General features: G+C 34.7%; 4 protein-coding genes and 1 pseudogene across 5 annotated transcripts; 3 read left to right on the top strand and 2 right to left on the bottom strand.

Moving 5' to 3' along the window:
* Positions 1-5305: 5305 nt before the first annotated feature.
* LOC120262169 (auxin response factor 10-like) lies at positions 5306-8552 on the top strand. Of its 2 annotated transcripts, none has more exons than XM_039270241.1 (4): positions 5306-6349; positions 7139-7694; positions 7774-7833; positions 8399-8552. In XM_039270241.1, exons 1-3 carry the CDS (start codon positions 5363-5365, stop codon positions 7791-7793), a joined length of 1563 nt encoding a protein of 520 aa, XP_039126175.1. In that variant the 5' UTR covers positions 5306-5362; the 3' UTR covers positions 7794-7833; positions 8399-8552. The 2 variants fall into 2 exon arrangements, with proteins under 2 accessions (XP_039126175.1, XP_039126176.1); XM_039270242.1 differs by lacking the exon at positions 8399-8552 and adding an exon at positions 7990-8032.
* A 1113-nt stretch (positions 8553-9665) lies between these two features.
* On the top strand, positions 9666-11826 carry LOC120260380 (protein GrpE). Its single transcript, XM_039267848.1, has 3 exons — positions 9666-9952; positions 10702-11220; positions 11416-11826. Exons 1-3 carry the CDS (start codon positions 9752-9754, stop codon positions 11647-11649), a joined length of 954 nt encoding a protein of 317 aa, XP_039123782.1. The 5' UTR covers positions 9666-9751; the 3' UTR covers positions 11650-11826.
* An 811-nt stretch (positions 11827-12637) lies between these two features.
* Positions 12638-16171, bottom strand: LOC120261611 (annotated as a pseudogene).
* A 1089-nt stretch (positions 16172-17260) lies between these two features.
* Positions 17261-19831, bottom strand: LOC120261601. Its single transcript, XM_039269548.1, has 3 exons — positions 19713-19831; positions 17642-18145; positions 17261-17566 (listed from the first exon to the last, which is right to left on the bottom strand). The coding sequence occupies exons 2-3, from the start codon at positions 18125-18127 to the stop codon at positions 17414-17416; spliced, it is 639 nt and encodes a 212-aa protein (XP_039125482.1). The 5' UTR covers positions 18128-18145; positions 19713-19831; the 3' UTR covers positions 17261-17413.
* Positions 19832-22758: 2927 nt separating this feature from the next.
* Positions 22759-24986, top strand: LOC120260472 (auxin transporter-like protein 3). The gene is made up of 7 exons (XM_039267954.1): positions 22759-22991; positions 23097-23282; positions 23374-23486; positions 23598-23781; positions 23857-23954; positions 24049-24514; positions 24602-24986. Exons 1-7 carry the CDS (start codon positions 22839-22841, stop codon positions 24791-24793), a joined length of 1392 nt encoding a protein of 463 aa, XP_039123888.1. The 5' UTR covers positions 22759-22838; the 3' UTR covers positions 24794-24986.
* The last annotated feature ends 722 nt before the right edge of the window (positions 24987-25708 follow it).

Below are 25708 nucleotides of genomic sequence, written 5' to 3' on the forward strand. Positions count from 1 at the left end.
GGTAACCCCATTCTGTGAGAACTAATGATTTTTGAGGTGGCCCAGGTGACCACCATTCACAGGCTTGTGGAGCTCAAGATGAAGGTTATATATGTGTGTGTGTGTATCCAATTCATCTAATTTTAGTGACATTTTTTGTTGTATTTAAGCAGATCAAGACTTGTACGACGTGTATTCGTGCATGCATGCATGCATTGTAACACTTAAAGCAAAGTGTAAATAAAAATAAATGAGAATGGTGCAGAGGTCTTCTTCCAACGGAGCTAGCGGTGGTAGGTTAGCTTGAGGGGGCAGTTAGCGTCGATCCATGCATGATGTGTGGTCACACACTTTGGTGGAATCACGGTCGCCAGTGGGGCTGTGTGATATTATTCCTATAACTGATGATTTTCTATATTCTCAAAGGAGATTGGGTATAAATTATTCATAAGGTATAAAAATAAACTTATATGAATAAAAGGATAAAAAACATTTTAAATTTTTATTCTGTCTCACATCCCCTTTGATTCTAGGACATTATATGTTAGATAATTAATTAAACAGATTTGATGATGGAAAAAGAAAAACATGATTTCCTATTGGAGCTAAAGTAAGAGACTTAATTGATTAATTGAGTTGAGAGCCATATTAGAGTAGAATCTATTTATATATGGAGATTGCATAACAAGTTGCATGATTGGAGTCTATCATTGATTCGGAGCTAAATTGGGTGAATGCCAAGATTATTTGATTGATTTAATATAACAATACATTTGGTTGCTTGAAGACTATATTCTTAATTGATTAGAAGCTATTTTGGGCCAATCGAAAGAACACCAAAGTTGGGCTATTGATTGAAAACCATGTGTGTTTCTGGCTTATTTGTCTGGTTAGTTGTAACTATTTCCATGGTTGGTCAGATTCTTGATAAATTTAGCTATTTGACTCAGGTTTAACCAAGAGGATTAATGGTGCTATGAAGTTATGCTGCAACTGAATTGTGACTCAGCCATACTCGGTAAGCATGTTTAGGTCAAATCAATTCATATTATAATAATTCATAATACCACATTCAGAGCTAGGAGAGCATCAAAATAGAGGGAGGTGTGTGATCTTCCTAAATTTATAAGATTTTTATAACCTTGTTTCGTCTCTTTTATTAGTGGATTGATTCTTCGAATTTAGCCTATCAGATGCAGGTTGTGATACTAAATTGTGTTATTAAATTTTATGTTATTTTTTATGTTTGTAAATGATGATCTTAAAAATTAATATTCCACACTGACCAACGGAACTAACAGTAAAATCCAAATGCCTTTAATAAAATAAAGAGAAGTGAAATATAACTAGTTCTAAATTTAGAAATCCAAATATAAAAAATGAGAGCAATATTAGATGATTTAACTGTACATCCAGGCTCCAATACAGTTCAGTATTGTTTATATTCATAAAAAAAGACGTTTGTCGTCTATTATTCAAAAAATATATATTAGATGATTCAAAAATTAAATTTTTTTTTTAGGTGTCCGTAGTATTTCTAAACACTTTTTTTTTAAAAAAATGGATTAAAATTTTGAAAAGGTAGTTTTATAAATTAATGATTTCTGATAACGCAAAAGATTGTTCTACTTGAACCAAATAATAATAATAATAATAAAATAAATAGCATTTTTTTTATTTTTTGAGATTTTATTAGTAAAAAAATTCTAATACTCAAACCAATAGAAGTTGTTTGTGCTTGAAACTTGAAAGGTGATGTTGGCTCTTGACATGCTAGCATGCCTTTTTAAATGCCCATCCACTCTAAGTTTTGTAAGAAAAAAAAAATATTTTTTTTTAACTTTCTATAAATAGCACATACTCTTTCATTATTATTATTTTTTATTAACATACGCCTTTATTTTCAATTTTAACAATATCATAAAATTACTAAATCCTCCAAATTTATTTTCCTGAGTTTTGATTTAGCCATGTTAATACTAGATGACCATAATTAAGGGAATCAATAATAGGCTCAACGTCAAAATCAACTACTCTTGGGATGTATTTACATAAAGATAAAATAGAAAAATATCACAAGGAATGGTTGCAAGAACTAGCTATTTGCAAAACTAAAAATAAAAGTTTAGGATCAACAATTATTAGAATGGCCCCATATGCCCAGGGGTCTAGAGACAACAAACTCCGGTATTTGAAATTTACAGTTAAATTGTTCTATGGATTTCTTAACCATGAAGGTATCCTCTACTTTTAACCCAAATTATTTAAAAATGCACTTCTCCCAGGAAAATAAACATTTTTAAATGGTTGGCCTAGAACAACCCTATCTTCACCTTGAAAAACCTAGCTGCTAAATTATAAACTTCCAACAACCACTTGTGTAATGTATCACTCGGCCATTGAATCATTATACCATCTCTTTCTCCTATAATCAGTAGTAGAGTGCAATTGGCATTTCAATCTCCTAGGCTTTTAGCCTACCGCCACTACCAACATCCCTACAAGAATTGTTTGGAGATCCAAAATCTCATTCATTGAGAGTAATAGGAGACTTTCTTGCTATGGCAATTACTTGGAATATATGACTAGCTAGAAATTATTGCATGTTCAATGATGTTGAACGCTTCTTGGTTTCTGCTATAATCATTAAAAATTGTTCACATATTCCTCTCATTGATTGCACTAGCCCCTGACGCTAAGAAAGCTAAATTGGAGAACTAAGTTGTGTTGGTGAAGCAGCTTGGATTTCTTAGAGTAGCACTTAGACCCAAGCCATCAGTTAAACCAGGTAATGTAGCAGAGAACGAATCACATGTCCACCAACCAGCTTGGATTTATTTGTTTTGGCTTTGCTGTTGTTTCAGTTGATGTTTCCTTTTGTTATTGTATCAGTGTCCACTGCTAGTGGAATGTTGTTATTTTTCACTCCATTGGTGTCATATACTTCATAGGTTTATCCATTTAAAAGAAAAAGAAAAAGGCAAAAAAAAAAAAGGATTACCTCAACTAATTTAAGAGTAATGGAAGAAGTAGATTGAATAACCTATTTCCTTTAAATGCCATTTAAGAGTAATTAGAGGACTTGGCTACAACTACAAAGCGCAACTACCTCAATTAATTTAAGGTAGCGTTTGGTTAGATGTAGTTAAAAATACAGTAGATTTTCAATTACGGTGTAGTTGTAAATTTTGGAGTTGAAAATGCAGGAGAGTCAAATTTGGTGTTTGGTTGACTGTAATTGAAAATGCTGGATTTCAAAATTTTGTGTTTGTTTGGAAAGATTTGTAAATCTGCATTTTGAAAACATGTGTTTGGTTGGATGTATTTATAGGATATAAACACCCTTGCTAAGGATATCCCACATTGGGTCATTATTAAATTTAATTAATTATAAATACACAATTAATTGTCATTAATCGTAACCAAAATAATTATGTATATAATTACTTAATTTAATGTAAAATTATGTTTTCATTACAAATTATTGTTATTTTTAATAATTATAAAAAATATATTACACTATTTATAATTTTTTATTTTGATAAAAATATAATAGTAACCATTTATTATTAAGATAAAATAATATCATGATTTTATTTTTATTTTTATTTATATATATTTATTAGAAAGTCTCACGTGACACCACATGTGAGACTTTCTATAAAAATCCAAAGTGCAGGAGATTGAACTACGGCCGTTTTGAATGTAGTTCCAAAACCAACCAAATCTATCTACACTGTATTTCTAACTACTTTCAAATTCTCAAATCCAACCAAACAAACACTAGATTTTGAAGTTTTTTGTAATTACAATTACATGTAGTTTTATATCCGGCCAAACAAACATACCCTAAGAGTAATTGAAGTAGATTGAATAACCAGTTTCCTTTAAATGCCTTTTAAGAGTAATTAGAGGACTCGGCTACAACTACAAAACACAACTTAGAGTTCTTAGAGGATCACACAAATACAAGCAATCATATAATAGCCACTTAGCTCTTAGTCCTGGATGCACTAGGATTCCTCTGGCTGTTTTTAGTTCTTTGTCCTCTTTATGAGGTGTTATTTCTATGTTGTTCCTATGCCAATTTTGTTTTACAGTTATTATAGTTTTTTTTATTCTTTGATTTCCTCCAATTTTTTGTGGACTGTTATTTTATTTTATTTTATTCTATTTCAATTACTCATTAGTGGGTTTATATTATTTTTTTAACCTAAATAAATGTGGTTTATCTATTTTTTTTAATTTATGAAAAACTTATCCCTAAAACTTTACTTGAATGCCTTAGAATTTATATATATATATATATATATAATTTATCATTTTAATAGTAATGATAACAACAAGGCTAACAGGCCATCCGTGTCCACCACCAAATTGTCGTTGCAGGCCGTGCCAAACATGGCCCGCAACGGTTTCAACCATGCCATGACATAAATCCATCTTAGAAGATATTTTTCATTTTTTTAAAAACCAATAATTCCGAATTTTAAGGCTTCAAGTTTAAATTTGTTAGATATATTGAACATTAGTTATTAGTACAAATTCATAAATTTTTATTTTAAAAAATATTATCATGACTAGTATTATATATATTTAAATTATAACTAAGTATCCTATTACAAATGCATTTTTCAATTTAATGAATAATATGTTTGGTAAAAACGGAAAATAAAATAAAAAAAATACATAAAATTGAAAATATACTTCGGAAAAAACTTTTCAAAACAAATATTAAGCTCTTATATTTCATAAAAATATATACATATAAAAACCAATTACTATCAAATACCAAATCCATACCTATCAGCCTTTGGGTCTCATTTGTTCAACAGTATATACAAAAGCAAATTTATATAATTTTCAGGCCAAAATAGTCACATACCAAACACACAAAATTATAAATTTTTTTCAGAGAAATAATTTCAAAATACAAAATAAAAAAAATCAATTTTTTATGGAAATATTTTTGTTTAACTTACTCAAACCTAAATTAAAAAAAAAATCTTACCCTACCAAACCTTAAAAATCTTATCCAAATATCAAAATAAAAAAAAATAATAAACCAACAAATCAGTCAAACCTATTAGTATTATTTTAATTAAAATAATTATTTATTTTTACAATATTACAAAAAAAAAACAAATTAAAACAAATAATGTAATTATTAGGATATTACATTATTTTTATTTTAAGACGAGATTCAGATAAAGATGCGAATCTTAAATCCTTTAATAATTTATAACAACCTTTGCGCTATCATTGTCTCTCATCTCATGTATAAATACAGACCATCACCTGATTTCAAACCCTCAATCCCCGCTCTATTGCTTCTCTTTCTTGTTTCTTCTCCGGCTCGCCGGAACCCTAGAAAGAGCTTTCGATGGACGAATTCGGGCGTCTCGATCGCAGCATCTGGCTGGCCTTCGCCGGAATTACCAACAAGATCCCCGCCGTGGGATCCCAAGTCTACTACTTCCCAGAAGGGCACGCAGAGCAATCATTTCCTCCGATGAAAACCGATGAGATCCCCGTTCGGAAAACCCACATTCGAGCTCTCCTCTCCGACGTCTCTTTCCACGCCGACCGGGAATCCGATGAGGTTTTTGCACGGATGATGCTGGATCCTCGTGTTCCAGTCTGTGGATTGCTTGGTCGGGAGAGAAGTAAGAAGGAGGAGGAGGAGGAGCTGCAGGACTATGGTGGAGTGGTGTCCCACTCGAAGGTTTTGACGCTTAGCGATTCTAACAATGGAGGGGGGTTCTCGGTGCCCAAGGATTGCGCGACGTTCGTCTTTCCGCAGCTCGATTTGAAGGAAGAGATGCCTGTGCAGAGTGTCACTGTGCGCGATTTGCAAGGAAATGTGCTAAAATTCAGGCACGTCTTTCGTGGATCGCCGCGGCGGCATCTGCTCACCACCAACTGGAGCAAATTCGTGAACAGTAAGAATATCATCGCCGGGGACAAGATCATCTTTGCGCGTGATAGATCAGGGGAACTTTATGTAGGCTTTCGCCGCTCTGTTAAACCCATGGCTGTAGCTCCTGAAGCTCTCGTTAGAACAAATAGGGGGTTTTGGAGGTACGGCAGGGGGAGAGTGCCTATTGCGTTAGTGAAGAAGGCCATGAATCTGGCGGAGATGGGGTTGCCATTCGAAGTGATTTACTACCCGAGGGCTGGGTTGCAAAACTTTGTGGTGGAAGTGGAGGCGGTGGACAGGGCATTGATGGTAGACTGGGCTCCTGGGATGAAGGTCAAGGCGGGAGTGGAGATGGAGGACGGGAGTTTGGATTGGTACAAAGGTACTGTGTTGGAACTCAACCAGAAGGACTCTGCTCTCTGGTCGCAGTCCCCATGGCGCAAGATTAAGGTTCTTGGATTAATCTTGATTTCTATTTTTGCACTTCTATTACTGGATTTTATTTTATCTGAAACTGTTTTAGCAATCAGTTGTTCTTTTCTCTTGTTTGTTCTGCCTTTTGTTTGGAATCCGACTTTTGATGATTTCTTGTCATTTAGATTGGAAATTTGGGTAGAAGTTCTTTGCTTTTTTATTTTTATTTTTATTTTTATCCTTTAAGCGTTCGAAACTGATGCTGTTCCTTTTATTTATTCATTCTTTTAAGAAAAAATTGTGGCTCTGCATAGGATATTCTAATGTTGGTATCAAAATCTGAATGAGATGTATATATAGAATCAGCTTGGCCATTCAAGAATGCAAGTCTTGAATTTTCAAATAGATTATTTCTGGTTAATGCAAAAGGAGGTATCTTTCTTTCTTTGTGGAGTTTCATTAGTTATTGAAGTTTGTGGAGTTGGATTTCTTCTGAAGTTAATTGGTTGTAACCTCAATAATAAGAAGTTATTGTTTTGATTAACTGGTCTGGGAAAACACCTAACTCCTTAGATTTGGTAAGTATTGAATGAGGTCATATAAAGGCTTTAAAGAAATCAGATAAAATTATGTCTGCAAGTCTTTATCATGGGACTTTATGCCCTTCAACTCATTCATTACACTGATTTTGATGTATCATGATAGTTATGTCTGAAAATTTATATAATTCTTTAACTTTGCAAGTGTTTATAATCTTCTACTGATCGATCATCTGCATTAAAATTATTTTACTTGTCATGTTACTGAGCTTTTCTTGTCAATCAGATCGAGTGGGAGGAACCAGAGAAAGCGAAACTGAAGCATTTGGAAAATGCAAGTCCATGGCAAGTGGTGTTAGTCACAGACACTCCCCAGCAACCTCATCACAACCCACCTAGACGGATGTTAAGGAATGCAAATAACAGTGAGCTATCCTACAGTAATGAGGATATCTCAAGCTTTCATGCAAGAGTAAGAAGCTTAATCCCATCACGTGAGATTACCGGTGCAATTCCTGCTGGCATGCAGGGAGCCAGGCATGATCCCCATAATGCACACCACTCACCCAACTCTGCACCGAACAATCCCTATCCCATGTGCATTGATGATCTGGATAAGACTAACACACAGCTGAAGTTAACTGCTTTTACTAACAACGTGGCACTTGTAAATTCTCCGACACCAACTGGAGTCATCAATAATCAAGGAAGGAACCATTTTATCTCTCCAGTTCCGGAAGCCTCCAGGCAAAGCAATAATAAATTGAGATTGTTTGGCCGTGACATTGTGGTGAACATCCCAGTAAATTCCGATGCCCAAACAGAGCAGAAAGATGCTGGAGGTTCAGTCTAGTCACTAGTCGTTCTTTTTTATCTTCTAGTAACCTTTGGAGCATGCTGATCATGATCTTGACTATACAGATGATTCCAGTCAAAAGTGATGAAGATGCATCTGATGAATGTCACAAGTAGTCTTTCCAGGTATGTGATGAGTTTCTCATCTAGTTCATGCAGTTGTTATTGGAAATTCACACGTGTCCATTATTTAATTTATATTTCACTAGATGGCTAATGTGAATATTTGCAGAACTTATATTAGTATCAAATTAGTTGTTATTTTGTTTCCTTAATTTGCAGGGGGGATAAAGAAGAAAATGTTGATAGTGTTCTTAATTATGGCATATGAATTTGGAATACATGCTATGTCTTACACCTTATTCACAAGAAACATATAGGAGATGATTACAGAGTATTTGTACTAGTACATGATTCAACACATATAGGTTGTTGGAGAGGAAAAGTATTAAACCTGACCTTAGCCTAGTGTATAACTGGTAAGGGAATAACCCAACATGATGACAAACATGTTAAATGAAATGTGGATCACCATATAGTTGTTTCAAGTATATTATGAACAGATAAAAAAATGTGGCTTCTGAGAACTGAGAAAATTCATATGTTCCTGCCAAACAAGTTAATCTCAATATATATATATATATATATATGCACAGCTCTTCTTGTTATGATCTTCTTCTCTTTTGATCAGGTGATGAAGGATTGGCCACTCTAGCATGGTTCTCTTCTTTGCAGTTCATGGGTGACTACTTGATGACATTCTGTGTTTTCAGCACTTGAAACTTGTGATTCGATTTCATTCGTCCTTTGCTGTATATATACTGAACAATTTCCTGTTTTTTAAGGATTGGAATTTGTTAATTTGGTTTTAGTGCATCAAAACTATCACTGCAGCTTGTTTTGTCTATTTTTCATCTTGTTTATTCCTCTATCATAATCTCGTCCCAGGAAATTTCTATTATATATATATATATGTATATCTTTTTATATACACTGTGTGCGCTTATGAATAGTCAAGTTTAGAATAGAAGAAGAGGATGACTGATAATTCACGTCGTAAGTGACCGTTTGTTTATGACATGATCCGTAAACCGTTTAGGTGCATGCCGAGAATACCTAAACAGATATATTTTTCCTCATTTTTTGTCTCATTATTGCATATATATTCATTTTTTCAATATATATGTATTTATTTATTTTGTTATAATTAATTAATAAGATTCTTACTGGTTTACTGGTACTGATCTAAACATAATTAAGATTTTACTTTTAGCAGGGTTAAAAGTTTGTTAGTGAAATTAAGTTGATCCTATTCAAGGTTTGTGTGTGTCTATTTATATATATATATATATATATATATATACAAATATGCTTTATTATATAATATACATGCAAACATCATATTTGATTTTGGAATGAAAATTAATGTTGATCCATTATTTTATTATTAATATTTATTTCTATATTTATTTAAAATTTAAATACTTGTTTTTCCAAAAAGAATTCAAATATAAGTATACAAGCATGACTAAAAAATGAGTGTTAAATTTTTTTTTTTCAATTTTAACAAATCTTATCGTAGAGGAATAAAAAAACTCTCACTAACTTCATTTCAATAAATAATGGTTGATATTAAAAATACATCTCACTAATTAAAATTTAAGTTTAATTTCAAATAACGAATATATGTAATATATATATATTCAATAATTTACCAGTCTTTTAGACCATTTAAAATGTTTATTTTAAAAAAACTCAAAATCAAAATTTACGTAAGTACACAAATATGTGATGTTATACACACATTATTATTATTATAAATATCCCATAATATTTCACGCCATGGCCCAAATTATAAGCCAATTATTTGCGCCATTTATACCATGAAGATGATGATAACATGAATAATAAATAATAAAAATGATCGGACGGTCAAGAAGAGTCCAGAAAGGAGATGCATAGCCAAGCCAACAAACACAAGGTCTCCCGCGTGCCGGTCCAGAGCGTTGAGAGAGAGAGAGAGAGAGACAGAGAGGGTGTGCGAATGGCAGTGGCTGGCTTTGTCTCGAAGCAATGGTTCTCAGTAACCACTCCTCTATCTCCCTCTTCTTCTCCAGCGCCTCCCCAAACCCTAGCCTTCTCATTTCCCTCCCTCCAAAACCATACTGTCCGCCTTTCCAAGGCCCGATTCATCTCCTCCCCAATCCATCGGCGGTGTCGCATTGCATCTCCCAAGGTCGCCAGGGTGAGTTTTGATTTATCTCCTTAATCTTCTCATTAATCCTTTGATTGCTAGTTTTTTTGTTTATTTAGGTCGTTGGATTTAACGCCCCTCTTCTCATCCTGTGAAAACCCTAGTTTTTGCCGATAGTTAAGAAGCTCGCTAGTATGGCCAAGAAGATACCTTCTTGTTTTCAAGTAAAGGCATGAGTTTTTTATTGCCCATTTCTGGAGTGTTTATCAATTTTAGCACTGTTATTGATGGATGATTCATAATTCAAGTTGCATTTTTTTTTTTCTCTCTCTCTCAGATAACTGTTTTGCAAAAGGAATGCCAGTATTTGATGGTAAAAAGTTGGATGATAAGTTTCATTTTTGTAGCTTCTCATAGAATTATGCTCAATTTTCAGGAATTGCTGACTTAAATATGGGACCATAGAGGTAGATTCAATTGTAAATTAGGAAGCTTTGATTGAGCATCAAGGAACAGAAGCATTTAACCAAATACAAATAAAAGCATATTGCTTTTGTTTCATTCCTAAAGAGGTGCATATCTTACCTGGAGCTTTGTCCATAATGGTTTGGAACAATGGTCTCATTGGTGTACATGCACGACTCACTTTAAATACAAGAAATAGAGTTAGAGGATTGGTCTAAGTTCGTATTAGCAAATGTTAATTGCTTGGTAGTTTTTACAACTCAATAGGAAATGCAAAGTTGAAGCAGTGGTTTTCTGCAAGACATTAACAATGAAAAATGTTGCCTTTTCTTCAGACAATAAATGGGGAAGATGAGAATCAGGTTGAAGAGAATAAGAATAAGGCCGGCAATGATGTTGGTCCAAAAGATTTACCTCCTATGAAGGCTCTTGTTCAAGCTTACAAGAAGGCTATACTAGATGGAGATGAAAAGAGTGCTTATGAAGTGGAAGCTGCTATTTGCATCATGGAGAATGAGAAGAATGATTTGTCACAAAAATTATTGGAGATGCTGGCAGAAATAACTACTGGGAAGGATAAACTTCTTCGCCTAAAAGCAGATTTTGAGAATTTCAGAAAGCGTTCTGAGAATGATCGCCTCACTTTTACTTCTGATTTTCAAGGGGATGTTATCGAGAATTTGTTACCCATCGTTGATAGCTTTGAGAAAGCCAGGCAGCAAATAAAACCAGAAACAGAAAAGGAGAAAATGATTGACACAAGCTATCAAGGTATATACAAGCAGTTTGTGGAGGTCATGAGATACTTGGGAGTGGCTGTTGTAGCGACAGTTGGCAAACCATTTGATCCATCGGTAAGCAAATTGGATCACAATTTTCCTTCTGTTTCCAAATTATTTGCATTCTCTATTTTTGTGTTGTATCTCGGGTATCAACTTTATCAGCAATTTCAATGAACTTATTAGCGTTATCTTGAATCATTTTACATTACATTGCTAATAGAACAATAGAAGTTTGGGGCCATTTCAAATTTTTAATCTTTAATGAAGATTCATGAGGCTGTTGGACGAGAAGAATCTCAGGAGATCAGGGCAGGTATTGTGATGCAAGAACTCCGCCGGGGATTTGTTCTGGGTGGAAAGCTTCTCAGACCAGCCACTGTTAAAGTCTCCACCGGGCCAGGCCCTGTGAAAGCCCCTCCAAACACTGAGAAGTCAACTGAGCAATCAACAGAAACAGTACAACCTGCTGATGATCCAGCCTCAACAATCAACACAAGCTGATTTAACAACACTCTTTCCTTCGGCAAGTGCTGAGATTTCTTATCTCAATCCACTTGAAGCAATGAGCACACAACCAATTTTTGACTCGGTTTGTACCAAAATTTCTTGAATATAATGCTTGTTTTAGAAATACCCGCATCATCCATATAAAATTTCATTATTCATGGTCGACTTTCACACATACTTTTGTTGTAATGAAATTAATTTTACCAATATGCCATTCATGTTTGCAGTTAGGATTAGTAAATGATGTTAGGATATAACATTAGGCAAGTTGGTCATTAAGCTCTTATGCAGAACCAGGATTGGCACAAATCTTCACACTTTTGTTTTTTGAGAACTCAACCCAGGTCTAAACCTCTATTCACAACACAACTAGTCATAATTACATAAAACTAAATCCGCCAAAGATAAATGACCAACGATCACATATCAACTACATCTGATATATGCTGATGGTTCACTCACGTAACTACTAAAATACCTTCATATAGCAGAGTAAATTTTTCCAGTGAGTACCTAAGTTTGGCCATATATCAGTTTGAGCACTAACTTTCAATTTGTATCAAAATGAGCACCAAATTTTAATTTCATTTCTCTGGCATGGTAATTGGGAGTTTTAGGTGGATTTTTTGGTGATGTGGACGCCGGAAAGCTTCGTGGATGCCTTGGGTCCATGTCACCGACTCACCAATTCAGCCAGTTAACCAATGTGGCTTTTTTTGGTCCACTTAGGACGTACAATAGCTAACGTGTACCTCCTACGTGGACAAAAAAACACCACATTGGTTAAGTAGCTGAGCTGACGAGTCGGTGACATGGACCTAGGGTATCCACGCAAGCTTTTCGGCGTCCACATCACCAAAAATCCACTGAAAATCCCCAATTACCCCGCCTGAGAAATGAAATTAAAACTTGGTGCTCATTTTGATACAAATTGAAAATTAGTGCTCAAACTGATATAAGACCAAACTTAGGTACTCACTAGAAAAATTTACCCTCATATAGCATCTAGTAAGTTTCAAGCATATAGCTGAGCAAGATCTTCAGCAAACACCTTCTTCTTGATGACTTCCCGCTTAAGCTTAAGCGCTGCAGTCACCAAACCTGATTCAGCTGTCCAGGGTTCAGGCAGCAATTTGATCTTTGACGGAATCTCAAATTTCTGGAGATGAGCTTGTTTTGCAGCCTGAATTCATTGACACTAACAATCATCAGTGTATCATCTAAGATTTTTTTAGATTAAAGTCGCTAGTATTATCCTTGACCTTTATTTGTATTTTTTAAGAATATGTTAGATGTAAGGAAATAAGGCTTTTACAGGTGTATAATAGCAGTTATCTAAACAATGTGCAAACCTTTACTAATGATACATGAACTGCTTCCAAAGTTTCTTCCTTTTGACATAGATCTGCAAAGAGTGCAATACCAGTGAATTTGATTCCCTGTTTCAGTGCCCAGTTCTCAATTGCTTGTGGTGCCACTGCCACAATAGCCATACAGTAACTGGAAAAGGGTCAGCATGCACCATTATGTTATCCGCAAAGGGACTCACAATAAGAGCAGCCTCCACCTGTTAAACACATTGTTAATATACACTATATTCCCCATGACCATATATTTATCCATACATTTTTCCTTCTGATAATGCATACCTTCCCATGGTTGTAATTAAGAGGTCTCGAGTTCGAACCTCTCAGATTACAATTTATATTTAAGGTCTCCTGTAGGAGTTCTGTGTGAGGATTACCTCTCGTTCTCCCCTCCAGGGTTTTGTCAAAAAAAAAAGATAATGCATACCTTCCCAAGTGACTCATATTCACTATGTTGGAGTTTCACTATATCTATCTTATGATTGATAATTTCCAGGGAACTATCAGAGTGAAAGCACCAAATGTCACTAGTATAAAACCATTGCATCCCCTTCCCATCCACCTCATAAACTTCTCTTGTTTTCTCGTTCATTTTTGAAGTATCCTGCTGTAACATTTGGTCCACCAATAATAATCTCCCCATGGGGCATAGGTAAATCAGTAGTTAAATATCCGCCTTCAGGCCAATCGATTAACTGAAACATTGAGTGCTTATCATTATGTAACTTTCACACAATTGTAACGTTGTTTTAGTTTCAACTATTTGCACCAATGCACCTTGATATATGAGCAAGGAAGCGGAGCGCCAACACGACCAACCGAGGTGGTGTTGTGCTCAGAGAATGTCCCACCGGCGCAAGTCTCAGTGAGCCCATATGCTTGCCCAATCTGAGCGCCGGATTTAAAACAAGTTAGGGATGTTGTTCTAACAGAATTCAGTTAACATGGAATGCAGCAGCAGAGAAAAGTGATGAGGAAATCAGCATTCCGAATCAACATAACCATCAGGTATTTGTTGATCAGAAAATTAGCAAATTATTGCCAACATGAATGCAAAGATAATACTAACCCAAGACATATGTTGATGAATCTTTGTGTCTGCAGAGAGAGGAGCTGCTTCAGAAAGCACGCAACGTATTTGGCCTCCTAAAATTGCTTGCACCTTCCTAACGACAATGAAATTTTACAAGATTTTCTTAAGGCCATATGCTCCAAACCAACCTCCATTAACTGCACTCAAACTACAACGGTATGCAATTTCGAATAGCTTCTTAGTTAAACCACCTTTTGCATCAACCTGGAACCTTAAACAAAAAGCCATAAGGAACTATTGGTTTGCTAGAACTAGCTACAAAACATTTTTAGAAACACCACCTCGAACTCGATCAAGTATAGCAGGTACTGCTGCCATCAATGTTGGTCTCAAGACTGAAGCATCACCCTTTGTTCCTTTATTTATCTTATTCGATGTGTCTGTGATCCATATCCAATAGAACACCCCGCAGCAACGATCAGAGTCTACATAGAAACAATCGTCATATAAACACTCTTCAAGTTAAACAAGTATCGAAATTATCGATCAAAGTACAATGAAACCATTACCTTGGCAACTAACTAAAAGATATGATCTAGTGGCATGTATGCCAGATACACATCCGAACAACCAATTGCAGGAACAATTGTCATGACTGCAGAAACTGTGGCCAAGGCATTGCCATGGGTCATTACCACACCCTACATGAAAAAACCACCAAGGTAAATAAATAGATTGTTAATAACCTGCAGTTATAATGGATTGGTCATCAAGCTATCAACATGTAACAAATAATTACAGATTGTTTAAGAGTAAGGATCGAATGAATGTTCCGCTTGTAAACATTATCACAGCAATGTCGGCAGAAGTTGGTAAGTCTGCATCAACATGGTTTTTCCTTCCAGTTTCTTTACTTCAGCAAATGAAGTTATTGTCCATTTTGTTTTCTTTTCGGTTTCATTGGGTATGTCTTCATTGTTTATATAAATCACACGCTTTATAGTCTCTAGTTTCCATTTAAATTAACCAGTTTTTTCAGTTCTTTGTATCCACAAATAACAGTTGAGACCTCCATCTAGCAACCACAAGAGATGCATGATAAATAAGCTTTCTAAGCTATGAAACTGAAACAATATTAAATGGAACAAGAGGCTTGCACTTTAAATAACTTAGAATGACGACGATGAATTGTTTGATGATTCCCACATCTAAATGAGGGTGTTTTCTTGTGTATATATTAAGAAAAGACGAAAACAAAACCTCGTTTAATGAATGAGAAAGGGCTTTTCCCCAAGAGACGATTAAATGGTTACAACAGTGATTCTTCTCCTGAAGCATCTCTATTTGAAGTAACAAGAAGTACAAATAATGAAGTGGCCTATTAATAATCGGGTATCTATTAAAATTCTTTACAAGTGGTGAGAATTTAAATCACGCGTAAAAGTATATTTCTGTGATTGTGGGTCATGGTTGTGTACGGGTAATTCCATTACTTGCATGTGCACGGATCTTACCCTCATTTGCTTCACCGAAATTTGTATATATCTCTGCCTTTTTTAGCAGCCTAACTGCTCATGATATTTAATTACATTTTTTTTATTATATTTTAAATAAGAGTAGTTTTAGAAAAATAATATAATTTTTATAAAATTTAAACTATCAATTAATTTTAACCAACTTTCTTATTCCATGTGATTTAATTGAAATAGACAAGTAAAAAGTAAAAAAACATGAGGGAGTATTTATTAAAAACTTTAGTAGCAATGAGCCATGAATTAAAAAGCAAAAAACAATACAATATGCTATAATTTAATATTTTCTGAGAATTATGCCATTTTGACTGTTTGGATGTTTATTTTAGAGTATAAAATTATGGCATAATATAGACATTATGGTATAAAAAAAATATTCCAGAATATTTTTTTCATTGTAAAAAGTTTCTCTCTTTTTTATCAAGCCACAGGTCCACCGGTGACCCGCCCGGCCTCCGGTGACCGGTGACCGGACCAGCCGGCCTCCGGCGATCAGACTACCGATCCACCGGTGGTCTGGTCGGCCTCCTGTGACTGGACACCGGTTCGGCCTGCGGTCCAACTGGCCTCCAGCGACCGGTCATTGGTCCACCGATGGTCCGATCACCGGTCCACCAGCCTCCGATGACACGCCGGCGATCCACTAGTGGTCCGCCCGCCCTCCAGTGACCGGCCACCAGTCCGCCGGTGGTCCGACGGACCTCCGACAACCAACCACCGACACTCTGGTCACCGACCGGCTGATCTCCATAATTTTTTTATTTTATTAACCAAACACTCATTATGTAGGAATAAAATATGTTATAATTTCTGTAATAATCATTTGCACTTCCTGCATAATAAAATTACACCATGTTTTTTTTATTTTGCAGTCAAACAGACCCTTATTCTCAATCAACTCACTTTCAGTTGTTTTTTCTTTTTAAAAAAAAATTAATTATGATTGAGGGAAAATTTCTTTTCCTGTAAAAATAATTATAAATGAAGACTAATAAGGCTAGTGGACCTTGCTAACCTTGACTCAGTAGGCCATAATGAAATCAAATGCGTGTAAACTCATGAAAAAATAAAACTTCTGCCCCCTCGTTCAAACATTTTTGAAACTTTTATTCTCATATTTACCATTACAGGTAATTTTTTTTTTTTTTTTAACAAGACATGAACAAATCACATGCACAAATGATGAATTACCACCTAAATGTATATGTTATACCCTCACCTTACACAAGACAAGAGCACCTTACATAGAGGATCCAATTGCTCTTACATAGAGGATCCAATAGTCAAAAAGTCGTTGGCCCATTAAACACAACAATTATATAAACAATTTTTTTAAAAATATAATCTAACTCAAAATGCAATATACACATGATGTGGAAGGCTAAATATAAATATATATGAAACATTAAATAATTAATCAGATTTAAGAACATGAAATATTTTCAAAATATCCCAACTTAACTACTCATGCAGCAGCATGTGCATAAAAAAATTCAAAAATTTTAGAAAAACGTAGATATTTTATAGAGGTATCCGTGTAATTGCACAAATTTATGTGAGTGTATATATATATATATATGTTGCCTCAAGTTCTGTAACTTGAAAACAACACATCATGAAGGCAAAATGCCATATCATGAAGGCAAAACTCTCTCTTTCTCTCACTCTCAAAATAAGAGATCAGCAAAACTTGGGCAAATTAGAGTTTCCCGGTGACAATATAGCCCCAAGCACAGACAGAAAAAAACATCAGATCATTTAGTGTCAACTATCTGCATGGTGTTCTATCATCAGAGGAAAATGTAAGCCTAGAATCACTGGACAGTTCAGTCATCACCTAAATTCACGCCATAATAGCGCGCCAGTCGAGCAGCAGTTCCATCGTGCATGATGTTCTCTATCATCTCATACTTCTTATAGTTTGTTTTGAGCTGCTCCGATTGTTGTTTCGCGAGCTTCTCTTCCTCAGCCAGTTGGAACTGCAACATTGTCGACAAAGATGTCAATCACTGAGCATCTCGCAAAACATAATCAGAAAATGGTCCATTGCTTACCTCAATCATAGCATTAGTCTCAGCTCGGTGGCGCTTCACTAGATGCTTCAACTTTTTCCCCACCTCAAACTCAGGGTCTGAGGGTTTCACCCATCGGAGCTGTATCTTGCGGTTAGGTGGTGAAGGACGGTCGGCAAACATCTCGGGCTTGGCAGGTAATGCTCTGGCAGGTCTTGGCATTCCCAAAATCATGAATGGAAAATTCTTCATCTCAGAGATGACTGCCGCCGCTTCCTTCTCATTCTCCATCTCCACCAAGGCACATTGTGGAATATCAAATGGTATAGTGTAGTTGAGAATGAATTCAACATTGACAACATTGCCAAACTGCCCAAGTGCTGTCCTGATAACTGGAATGTTTACCTGTGGGGATATATTATCAAGGTACACTGTCCTCTTCACTCTCTCTTGGAATGCTGCATATGCTTTTTCCAACCTCTCTGATGCTGCTTGTGTTGCTTTTTCAGGTGCGGAAGCGGATGCCATATTGACGAAGTTTGCCGTCTGCAAAAGTGAAGTAAGATAATCAACAGAAATTCAAAAATTCAAATGACTGGCCTTGGTGGTTACCCAAGGTTCTTCAAGAATAAGAAGAAAAAGAATTGGAAGAATAATGGACATAATTGAGCTTTTATGTGGTCAAAGATCCCTGAAATCTCATACTTAAAACTAAAGAGGTTGAGATGCGTCTAATTCGGATTCTACCTTTGAACGTCTAATTCGGATTCTACCTTTGAATAAGACCTTGCCTTTTTTGGATCATTCCTAAAGTGTCACCAAGGGAAAAAAAAAAAGAAGCAAAAAAAAATTAATTTAAGCTCTGTGGCAGTCCATATCTCCCATGTCAGTAGCGAAAGAGAATTTCAAGATCAACACGGATAAGTCACACAAACTCAAGGCTTAAAACTTAGGCAGAGTCTCTCTTAAATTGAGATCAGATATTCACATCAACCATGCATCATAACCCACATCCAGGTATTTAATAAGTTATTTAACACCCATGGCTCCCCCCAAATTACATGCAGTAAGAGATACACTAGCATTAAATAAAAAATAATTGAATGGTCAAAGCAACCTAATGCATTAGCATATGTCCAAAATAAAACCACAGATCAAAATATTCCACAAATAACATAAAAAGCCTGAGATGATGCCACAGATCCTGCTATATGCTCAGTTAACTTTTGGAAATGCTAGTCATACAAAAAGAAGTGAACTGGGAATATGGGACAATCTTAATCAAATAGCAGTCATGGTAATATTAACTAGCTCCAACCTTTCTATATGCACACTTAGATATATACTTCATTTCAACTGTCTTACTTTAAGCATATTACTCTAACAATCATCTTAATATGTAAACCATAAGTAACAATTCCATGGCACACACATACAAATACTCTAATCACACAAAAGTAATCACATCACTGTCGCTTACAAACCAAAACAAATAATGAACAGTGATGCTATGCAGAAATCACGCATGATGTGCTAGATGCTACCAAAACATGTTCATCAATAAAACAATCAAGCATTGTAAATTAAAGTATAAACTGAACATATATAAGTTAACTAAATAATCAAACAAGCACAAACACCATCCTCTTATAAATTCTAAACTTCTCATGAGTTTTGTAAAAGCATTGAGATATCTTCAAATAAAATTACAAAGTTAGGTTTGCTCTCCATGCAGCATCATTGTAATAATTTTAGGAACAATGGATTCTCACAACAATAAAATTCAGAATGATCTACATTTGCACGCCAATAGATGCATAAAAGATACCAACACGCAATTCAGTTAGCAACCATGAACAACATCACATTACAACACAAAAACAACGAATTTGTGAAACCCTAACCTACATCAATCACAAAAAATAACAATATGCCCAAAAATTAAACAAAATAAAGCAATCAATACAAGCTTCTATACTATTTATCTATCGAATAAACACAATTTGAATTCCAGAATTTCATAAACGCATGAAAAGAAGAAACGAAATGATGAACAATCGAGAAGTAAGACAGCACCAGATCCACAAACAGAAGTAGAAGGTAATCATTCTACCTTATAGCGCCGGTGACCTCTCCGGCGAAAGGCCCGCCGGAGACGAGAGCCGGAGAGCAAGACGCCGGCCGGAGACCTAAAAGCAATAGAGAGGCAGCGCCACAACCGAGTCACTGAAAATGCACAATGTTGCACATTAGTCCCTTGTAAATATAGAAATTATTGTGCTTTTATAATTCAGAGGCCCAAGCCTGAGATCGGCCCATTAATTGTCAACTGATTCATAACAGTCCATTGGAGGCCCAAGTCTGAGCTTGGCCTTTTAATCATCTAATGATCCATAAAAATCCTTTTTTTTTTCTGAACACAGTGGATTTTTCATCATCAAATATTTTTTTTTAATGCGCACCATTAATGTCAGAAACATTTGTGCAAAAAAATATTTTTAGGATTTATTTTAATTTATTATCAATTATTTACTCATTATATTTTTTTTTATGACATTTTCTTGCATTTAAAGATATTTATGTATTTAAAAAATGATTTATGTTTTTGCGGTTGTGTTTATTTTAATAATATGTACTTGTTTCTATTGATGATAAGAAAAAAGAGTTGGGATTTATGATTATGTTTTGCTTATGTCTGTTCTTTAGCACATAGTTATGTATACTCATCGAATAAAGTTTTGACGTTTAACCAATAATTAAAAAGTGTCAAAAATCATCGTTGTTCAAGTTTTTTAAAGTTAAGACTAATGGTAACGTCTATCAAACAAAACACCATACATCATTTGTTTATGTTGGAGGATATAACTCTAGCAACCACTAATCTGTCATATTTTTTTCATTTTTGCATTTGCAATTTTTATCTGCATCACTACTAACAATTATCGAATGTATAAATCATTTCTTATTTTATAATAAACGAAGTACTGCGTATTTATTTATTTATTTATTTAAGATGAACTAAATGGTTTGAGAAGATGATATGCCATGTTACACAAATGACTTAGACATGAAGATGTGTTGATTCGGATCATTATAAAATTGAAGAGCAAAAGGTAGTGCTAAAAGTACAAAGCCAGCTCAATAGTGAGAATATGAGGTACATTGCACCATGGTCTGTTCACACAAACTTAGTAGCAACCTAACAATAACAAAATATGGTCCTAAAGAGCAACTCTTGATGGTCCCAAAAGGACAATGTGGATTCTTAATTAGTTCATGAAGCCACTCTTCTTATAAAAGATATTGAAAAAATAAAAAAAAGTAGCCCCATTTCCCCAAAAGTAAGCGTTGCCATCAATGGTAATCACTGCATGCATTTGGTCTAAATTTTTGTTTATGATTTATTTTCATCATTAAAGTTAATTAACTTGTGTTTTATTAAAGGAAACAATGGCATAACTATATTTAATCTGTTTTTCTTATACTTCTTTTCCTCATCTTGAAGCAAGACCCATACGCTAAAAAAATTGATGAGCTAAAAGAGCAAGTAACTAACTTCTATGTTATCATTCCAACCACTCACCAAACAAGAAGTTAATTTTCATTTTATTTTATTTTTATTTGTTTATATGTTTCAAAGTATGTCTAATTGTCCATCTGATTTTTGAAAAGGTGGATAAACCATAATATATTGGTTGTCCATCTGATTTCTATATACCTCTGTAAAATATGTTTATTAATATAATTATATTTTTAGCACCCTCGTGATCATAACAATTTAATTCTTAAACAAACCATACTTTTTTTTTTTTTGAAAACCATACTTATTTCTTACCACAAACACTAACATAAAAAATATTCTTATAGATAAAAAATAATTTTATAGATATATGATTTTTATCAATAAAAAATAATCTTATAGATAAAAATCATATAGTGGACTTTGTTTTTGCTTGTGTGTTGCTTGGACTCTGTTCGGCATTTTTTACCGTTGTACTATTTGCTTGTAGTCTTTTTGGTTTATTTTTCCAGTTCTGTACTACTCTTTTGATTTTAATAAATTATGATTTATCCACTTTATTAAAAAAAAAATAAATCATATATATAGTAGCATTTAGAAACCTAGGTTCAAAACTATTAAATAACAGAACTTTACATATCATTTTAATGGCATAGAAATAAATATAATGATATTTAAAAATTTTCATATTTCCATAAGGTTCTTAATATTGTTATGGGGATTTTTGAAAGACAGACAATTATTCAGCTAAGCCTATTAAAGAATAATTATGATGATAATAATAATAAAATATATTAATATTTAACTTTGCCACCATCATCACATAGATCTTAAATTTTATGTGCAATTTATTGAGGAATTGGAGGAAACTCCCCCAAAAATCAAGAAGACAATTGAAAACCTTTGATTTCTCAGTTTAAGAGAACAATCATAAATAGATAATTTTATAGGTGATTATTTTTTGGAGTCTTTGTTTTGCTTTTCTCATCTCTTTCACATTCATTTGGATCACCCAAAAACTTTGGTGATTCGAGGTATTCATGTTTGTTTTGTACATACATTACATATCTTATTAATGTACCACTCCATGCTCTTTATCTTCTCTTTTATATTCTATTCTCTTGTGTGTTCTTTTAACACTGATATTCCTAGCTAATATATTTTAGTGATTTATCCAATTTGTTTATATAAAAAATTAATATTAATATTCAATTGGACAAGGAACTAAGGTTAAGATCCCAAGAAATCCACTTAAAAAACTAAAAAAGTAAGGGTTGCTCCCTTGTAGGCCTCCCTCATGATATCTTGTACACTGAAATTAACATGGAGAGTATACAAAAGAGAGGTTCTCCTAATCATGCAAGGCACCAACTCCCCATATCCAAAGCAATCATGCAACCCATTTCCATGCATGGGGACTCCTTTTACATTTAATAACCATCTACTCTATAAAACCATGAACAAATATTGAATGCAAACCCTAATAAGCTTCATCTACAATGTATATACACTACTTGATCACCTTATATCCAAAATAACATCTAGTGGGCCAATGCCGCTCGTGCATTGCCTTGCCATTTGGTCCCCATCTCCACTTTGAAGACAAGGATGGAGGGATCAACTCCTTTATATTCACTACTTGTCATTCTTCTCTTAAACACAAAACACAAACTCTCATTAGTACTCAAGGAAGAAGAAGAAGAAGAAGAAGGAATATAGATGGCCTTGGAGAAGGTCGAGACGATTGTCGCCGGGAACTATATCGAGATGGAGCCCGATGAGGGCCCGAAGAATTCGAAGAGCAAGCTCTCCAAGTTGTTCTGGCATGGTGGCTCTGTTTATGATGCATGGTTTAGCTGTGCTTCTAATCAGGTATATATATATATATCATGCTTCAACTTTGTTAATAGAAATCTAGAGATAAATATAGTTTAAAAGACTTATATGTGTTAATTATGGTTTGTTTTAATTTGGTAGGTGGCTCAAGTCCTCCTTACTCTCCCATACTCATTCTCTCAGCTTGGGATGGCCTCAGGGATACTGTTTCAGTTGTTTTATGGGTTAATGGGAAGTTGGACTGCTTATCTTATCAGTTTATTATATGTTGAGTATAGAACTAGAAAGGAAAGAGAGAAGGTGGACTTCAGAAATCATGTCATTCAGGTAAAAACTTCAAATTACATATGTTTCACATGAATATATATATATATATATAGATATGTATATATAATTTCAAATGTTTATTATGATACAGTGGTTTGAAGTTCTTGATGGACTGCTGGGGAAGCACTGGAGGAATGTGGGGCTGTTTTTCAATTGCACTTTTCTTCTCTTTGGATCAGTGATACAACTGATTGCATGTGCTAGGTTAGATATAAAGGGAGAAAAAAAAATGATATTTGCTTTTCATCAGAAGAAAAAGAAAAGATATGAATGGTTTTATATATAAATTTGTATATAATTTCTCTGCTTTTGCAGTAACATTTACTACATAAATGATAACCTTGACAAGAGGACATGGACCTACATCTTTGGAGCTTGTTGTGCTACAACTGTGTTCATCCCTTCTTTCCATAACTATAGGATCTGGTCTTTCCTTGGCCTCGTAATGACTTCTTATACTGCTTGGTATCTTACTATTGCATCCTTGATCCATGGCCAGGTAAAGCATCTCTATATATATAATTAGATTGATTTTATATATTTCTATAGTCTAACATATATTGGTTTGTTCAAGGTTGAGGGAGTTCAACATTCAGGTCCTGCCAAGATGGTTCTATACTTCACCGGAGCGACGAACATTCTCTACACCTTCGGCGGCCATGCTGTCACAGTGTGAGTCTCAATGACCGGATCGGAATCAATCTAACATTGTATCAGAACTAGCCAATGCATAATGACTAATAAATTAAAATGATTACATGTGCAGCGAAATCATGCATGCAATGTGGAAACCTCAAAAGTTTAAGTTGATATACCTGATGGCAACCTTGTATGTTTTGACACTCACTTTGCCATCAGCTGCTGCTGTTTACTGGGCATTTGGAGACATGCTACTCAACCATTCCAATGCACTGGCTTTGCTTCCAAGAACTGGGTTCAGAGACACTGCTGTTATTCTTATGCTTATACATCAGTTCATCACCTTTGGATTTGCATGCACTCCTCTATACTTTGTGTGGGAGAAGGCGATCGGAATCCATGAAACAAAGAGCATTTTCAAGAGAGCAATGGCGAGACTCCCTGTCGTCATACCAATATGGTTTCTCGCCATCATCTTCCCTTTCTTCGGCCCGATCAACTCCACTGTTGGTTCACTTCTTGTTAGCTTCACGGTGTACATAATTCCGGCTCTCGCTCACATGATAACCTTTGCACCTGCTTCGGCAAGAGAGGTACATTTTTTCTCATATTATTATTATTATTATTATTATAATTGTTTGTTGTTAGGGTAACTAATAGTCTCACATCAATTAATGCAGAATGCGGTGGAGCGGCCACCATCAATGGTGGGAGGGTGGGCTGGAATGTACTCTGTGAATTGCTTTGTGGTTGTATGGGTATTGGTGGTTGGATTTGGATTTGGAGGGTGGGCAAGCATGTTAAATTTCATACAACAAGTGAACACCTTTGGATTGTTCACAAGGTGCTATCAATGCCCACGCAAGACTTAAAAAGAAAGAGTTTGTAATTAGTGTTTGTAATGAGGATTAATAGATTGGTGATCAGTGTGGGTGTGTTTGATGATGATGATGATGAAGCCAATGGCTCTCTTTTGTAGCTTGTTTATGTATTCTCTAAATGAGATTCACTTGAAAAGAGTAATGCATGTGTTGCTTGTTTGAATTGAAAGAATTGGAATTTGGAAGTCATATATATCTTTGTCTCCTTAGTCTCTATCACTTGCTTTAGTTCATGGAACTTGGGGCCAAATCCAAAGCATGAGAAATCCATGGAAATGAGCATGCATGTGGAGGGGTAGATATGTTCTTATCTATATACTTTTTTCAAAGAAAAAAAAAAGGTCCTACAAAGACTAGTATGAGCAGTCAACAATGAAAAATCAAGTCTAAAAAAACATATTATGAACTGTCTGAAACTTTCTATCAGAAGAGAAAAGGACAATCAAGTTGCTGAAAAAACAAAGCTTAAAAAGGCAATAGATTCAAACTTTACCACACTAGCTATGAAAAGCTCTGTATATGATGAAAGTTTGGAGGGGATGATCCAAAGCTTTTCCTGAGACCATCACCACGTTAAGTTGTCCATAAATGCTATAAAGTTTATTCTCTCAATTGCAATTACAATGTTACAAATTCATAGAATCAAAAAATAATAAAAATATCTATATATATTTGTGGTAAGTATACCATTATTCTAGCAAATGATTATTCACAAAGTTTGGTGGCAAGTAATCGAATAATCATCGGCGCAATCCGAAAATCTGTTTGCTAGTCTTTTCAAGTAGGAATTTTGATTTTTAATGAACATAGTTTCTCCACTGATTTTCTAGTCATTCATTCATGTATTCATCAAAACTGAGAGGGTTCATTCAAACAAGATTGATGGAACTGAACAACTTTCCTTTT

This window comes from Dioscorea cayenensis, chromosome 5 (genome assembly GCF_009730915.1).
Source record: "Dioscorea cayenensis subsp. rotundata cultivar TDr96_F1 chromosome 5, TDr96_F1_v2_PseudoChromosome.rev07_lg8_w22 25.fasta, whole genome shotgun sequence".
In the NCBI taxonomy this organism is placed as follows: Eukaryota; Viridiplantae; Streptophyta; class Magnoliopsida; order Dioscoreales; family Dioscoreaceae; genus Dioscorea; species Dioscorea cayenensis.

What these genes read in the sequence shown, in the direction of transcription:
- LOC120262169 (XM_039270241.1), top strand. Translation starts at nt 5,363, where the DNA reads ATGGACGAATTCGGGCGTCTCGATCGCAGCATCTGGCTGGCCTTCGCC. An exon ending in CCCCATGGCGCAAGATTAAG is followed by an intron (nt 6,350 to 7,138) that starts GTTCTTGGATTA and finishes CTTGTCAATCAG; the next exon opens with ATCGAGTGGGAGGAACCAGA. An exon ending in AGAGCAGAAAGATGCTGGAG is followed by an intron (nt 7,695 to 7,773) that starts GTTCAGTCTAGT and finishes TTGACTATACAG; the next exon opens with ATGATTCCAGTCAAAAGTGA.
- LOC120260380 (XM_039267848.1), top strand. Translation starts at nt 9,752, where the DNA reads ATGGCAGTGGCTGGCTTTGTCTCGAAGCAATGGTTCTCAGTAACCACT. An exon ending in CATCTCCCAAGGTCGCCAGG is followed by an intron (nt 9,953 to 10,701) that starts GTGAGTTTTGAT and finishes CCTTTTCTTCAG; the next exon opens with ACAATAAATGGGGAAGATGA. An exon ending in GCAAACCATTTGATCCATCG is followed by an intron (nt 11,221 to 11,415) that starts GTAAGCAAATTG and finishes TCTTTAATGAAG; the next exon opens with ATTCATGAGGCTGTTGGACG.
- LOC120261601 (XM_039269548.1), bottom strand. Translation starts at nt 18,127, where the DNA reads ATGGCATCCGCTTCCGCACCTGAAAAAGCAACACAAGCAGCATCAGAG. An exon ending in AGACTAATGCTATGATTGAG is followed by an intron (nt 17,567 to 17,641) that starts GTAAGCAATGGA and finishes ACAATGTTGCAG; the next exon opens with TTCCAACTGGCTGAGGAAGA.
- LOC120260472 (XM_039267954.1), top strand. Translation starts at nt 22,839, where the DNA reads ATGGCCTTGGAGAAGGTCGAGACGATTGTCGCCGGGAACTATATCGAG. An exon ending in TTAGCTGTGCTTCTAATCAG is followed by an intron (nt 22,992 to 23,096) that starts GTATATATATAT and finishes TTAATTTGGTAG; the next exon opens with GTGGCTCAAGTCCTCCTTAC. An exon ending in GGCGGCCATGCTGTCACAGT is followed by an intron (nt 23,955 to 24,048) that starts GTGAGTCTCAAT and finishes TTACATGTGCAG; the next exon opens with CGAAATCATGCATGCAATGT.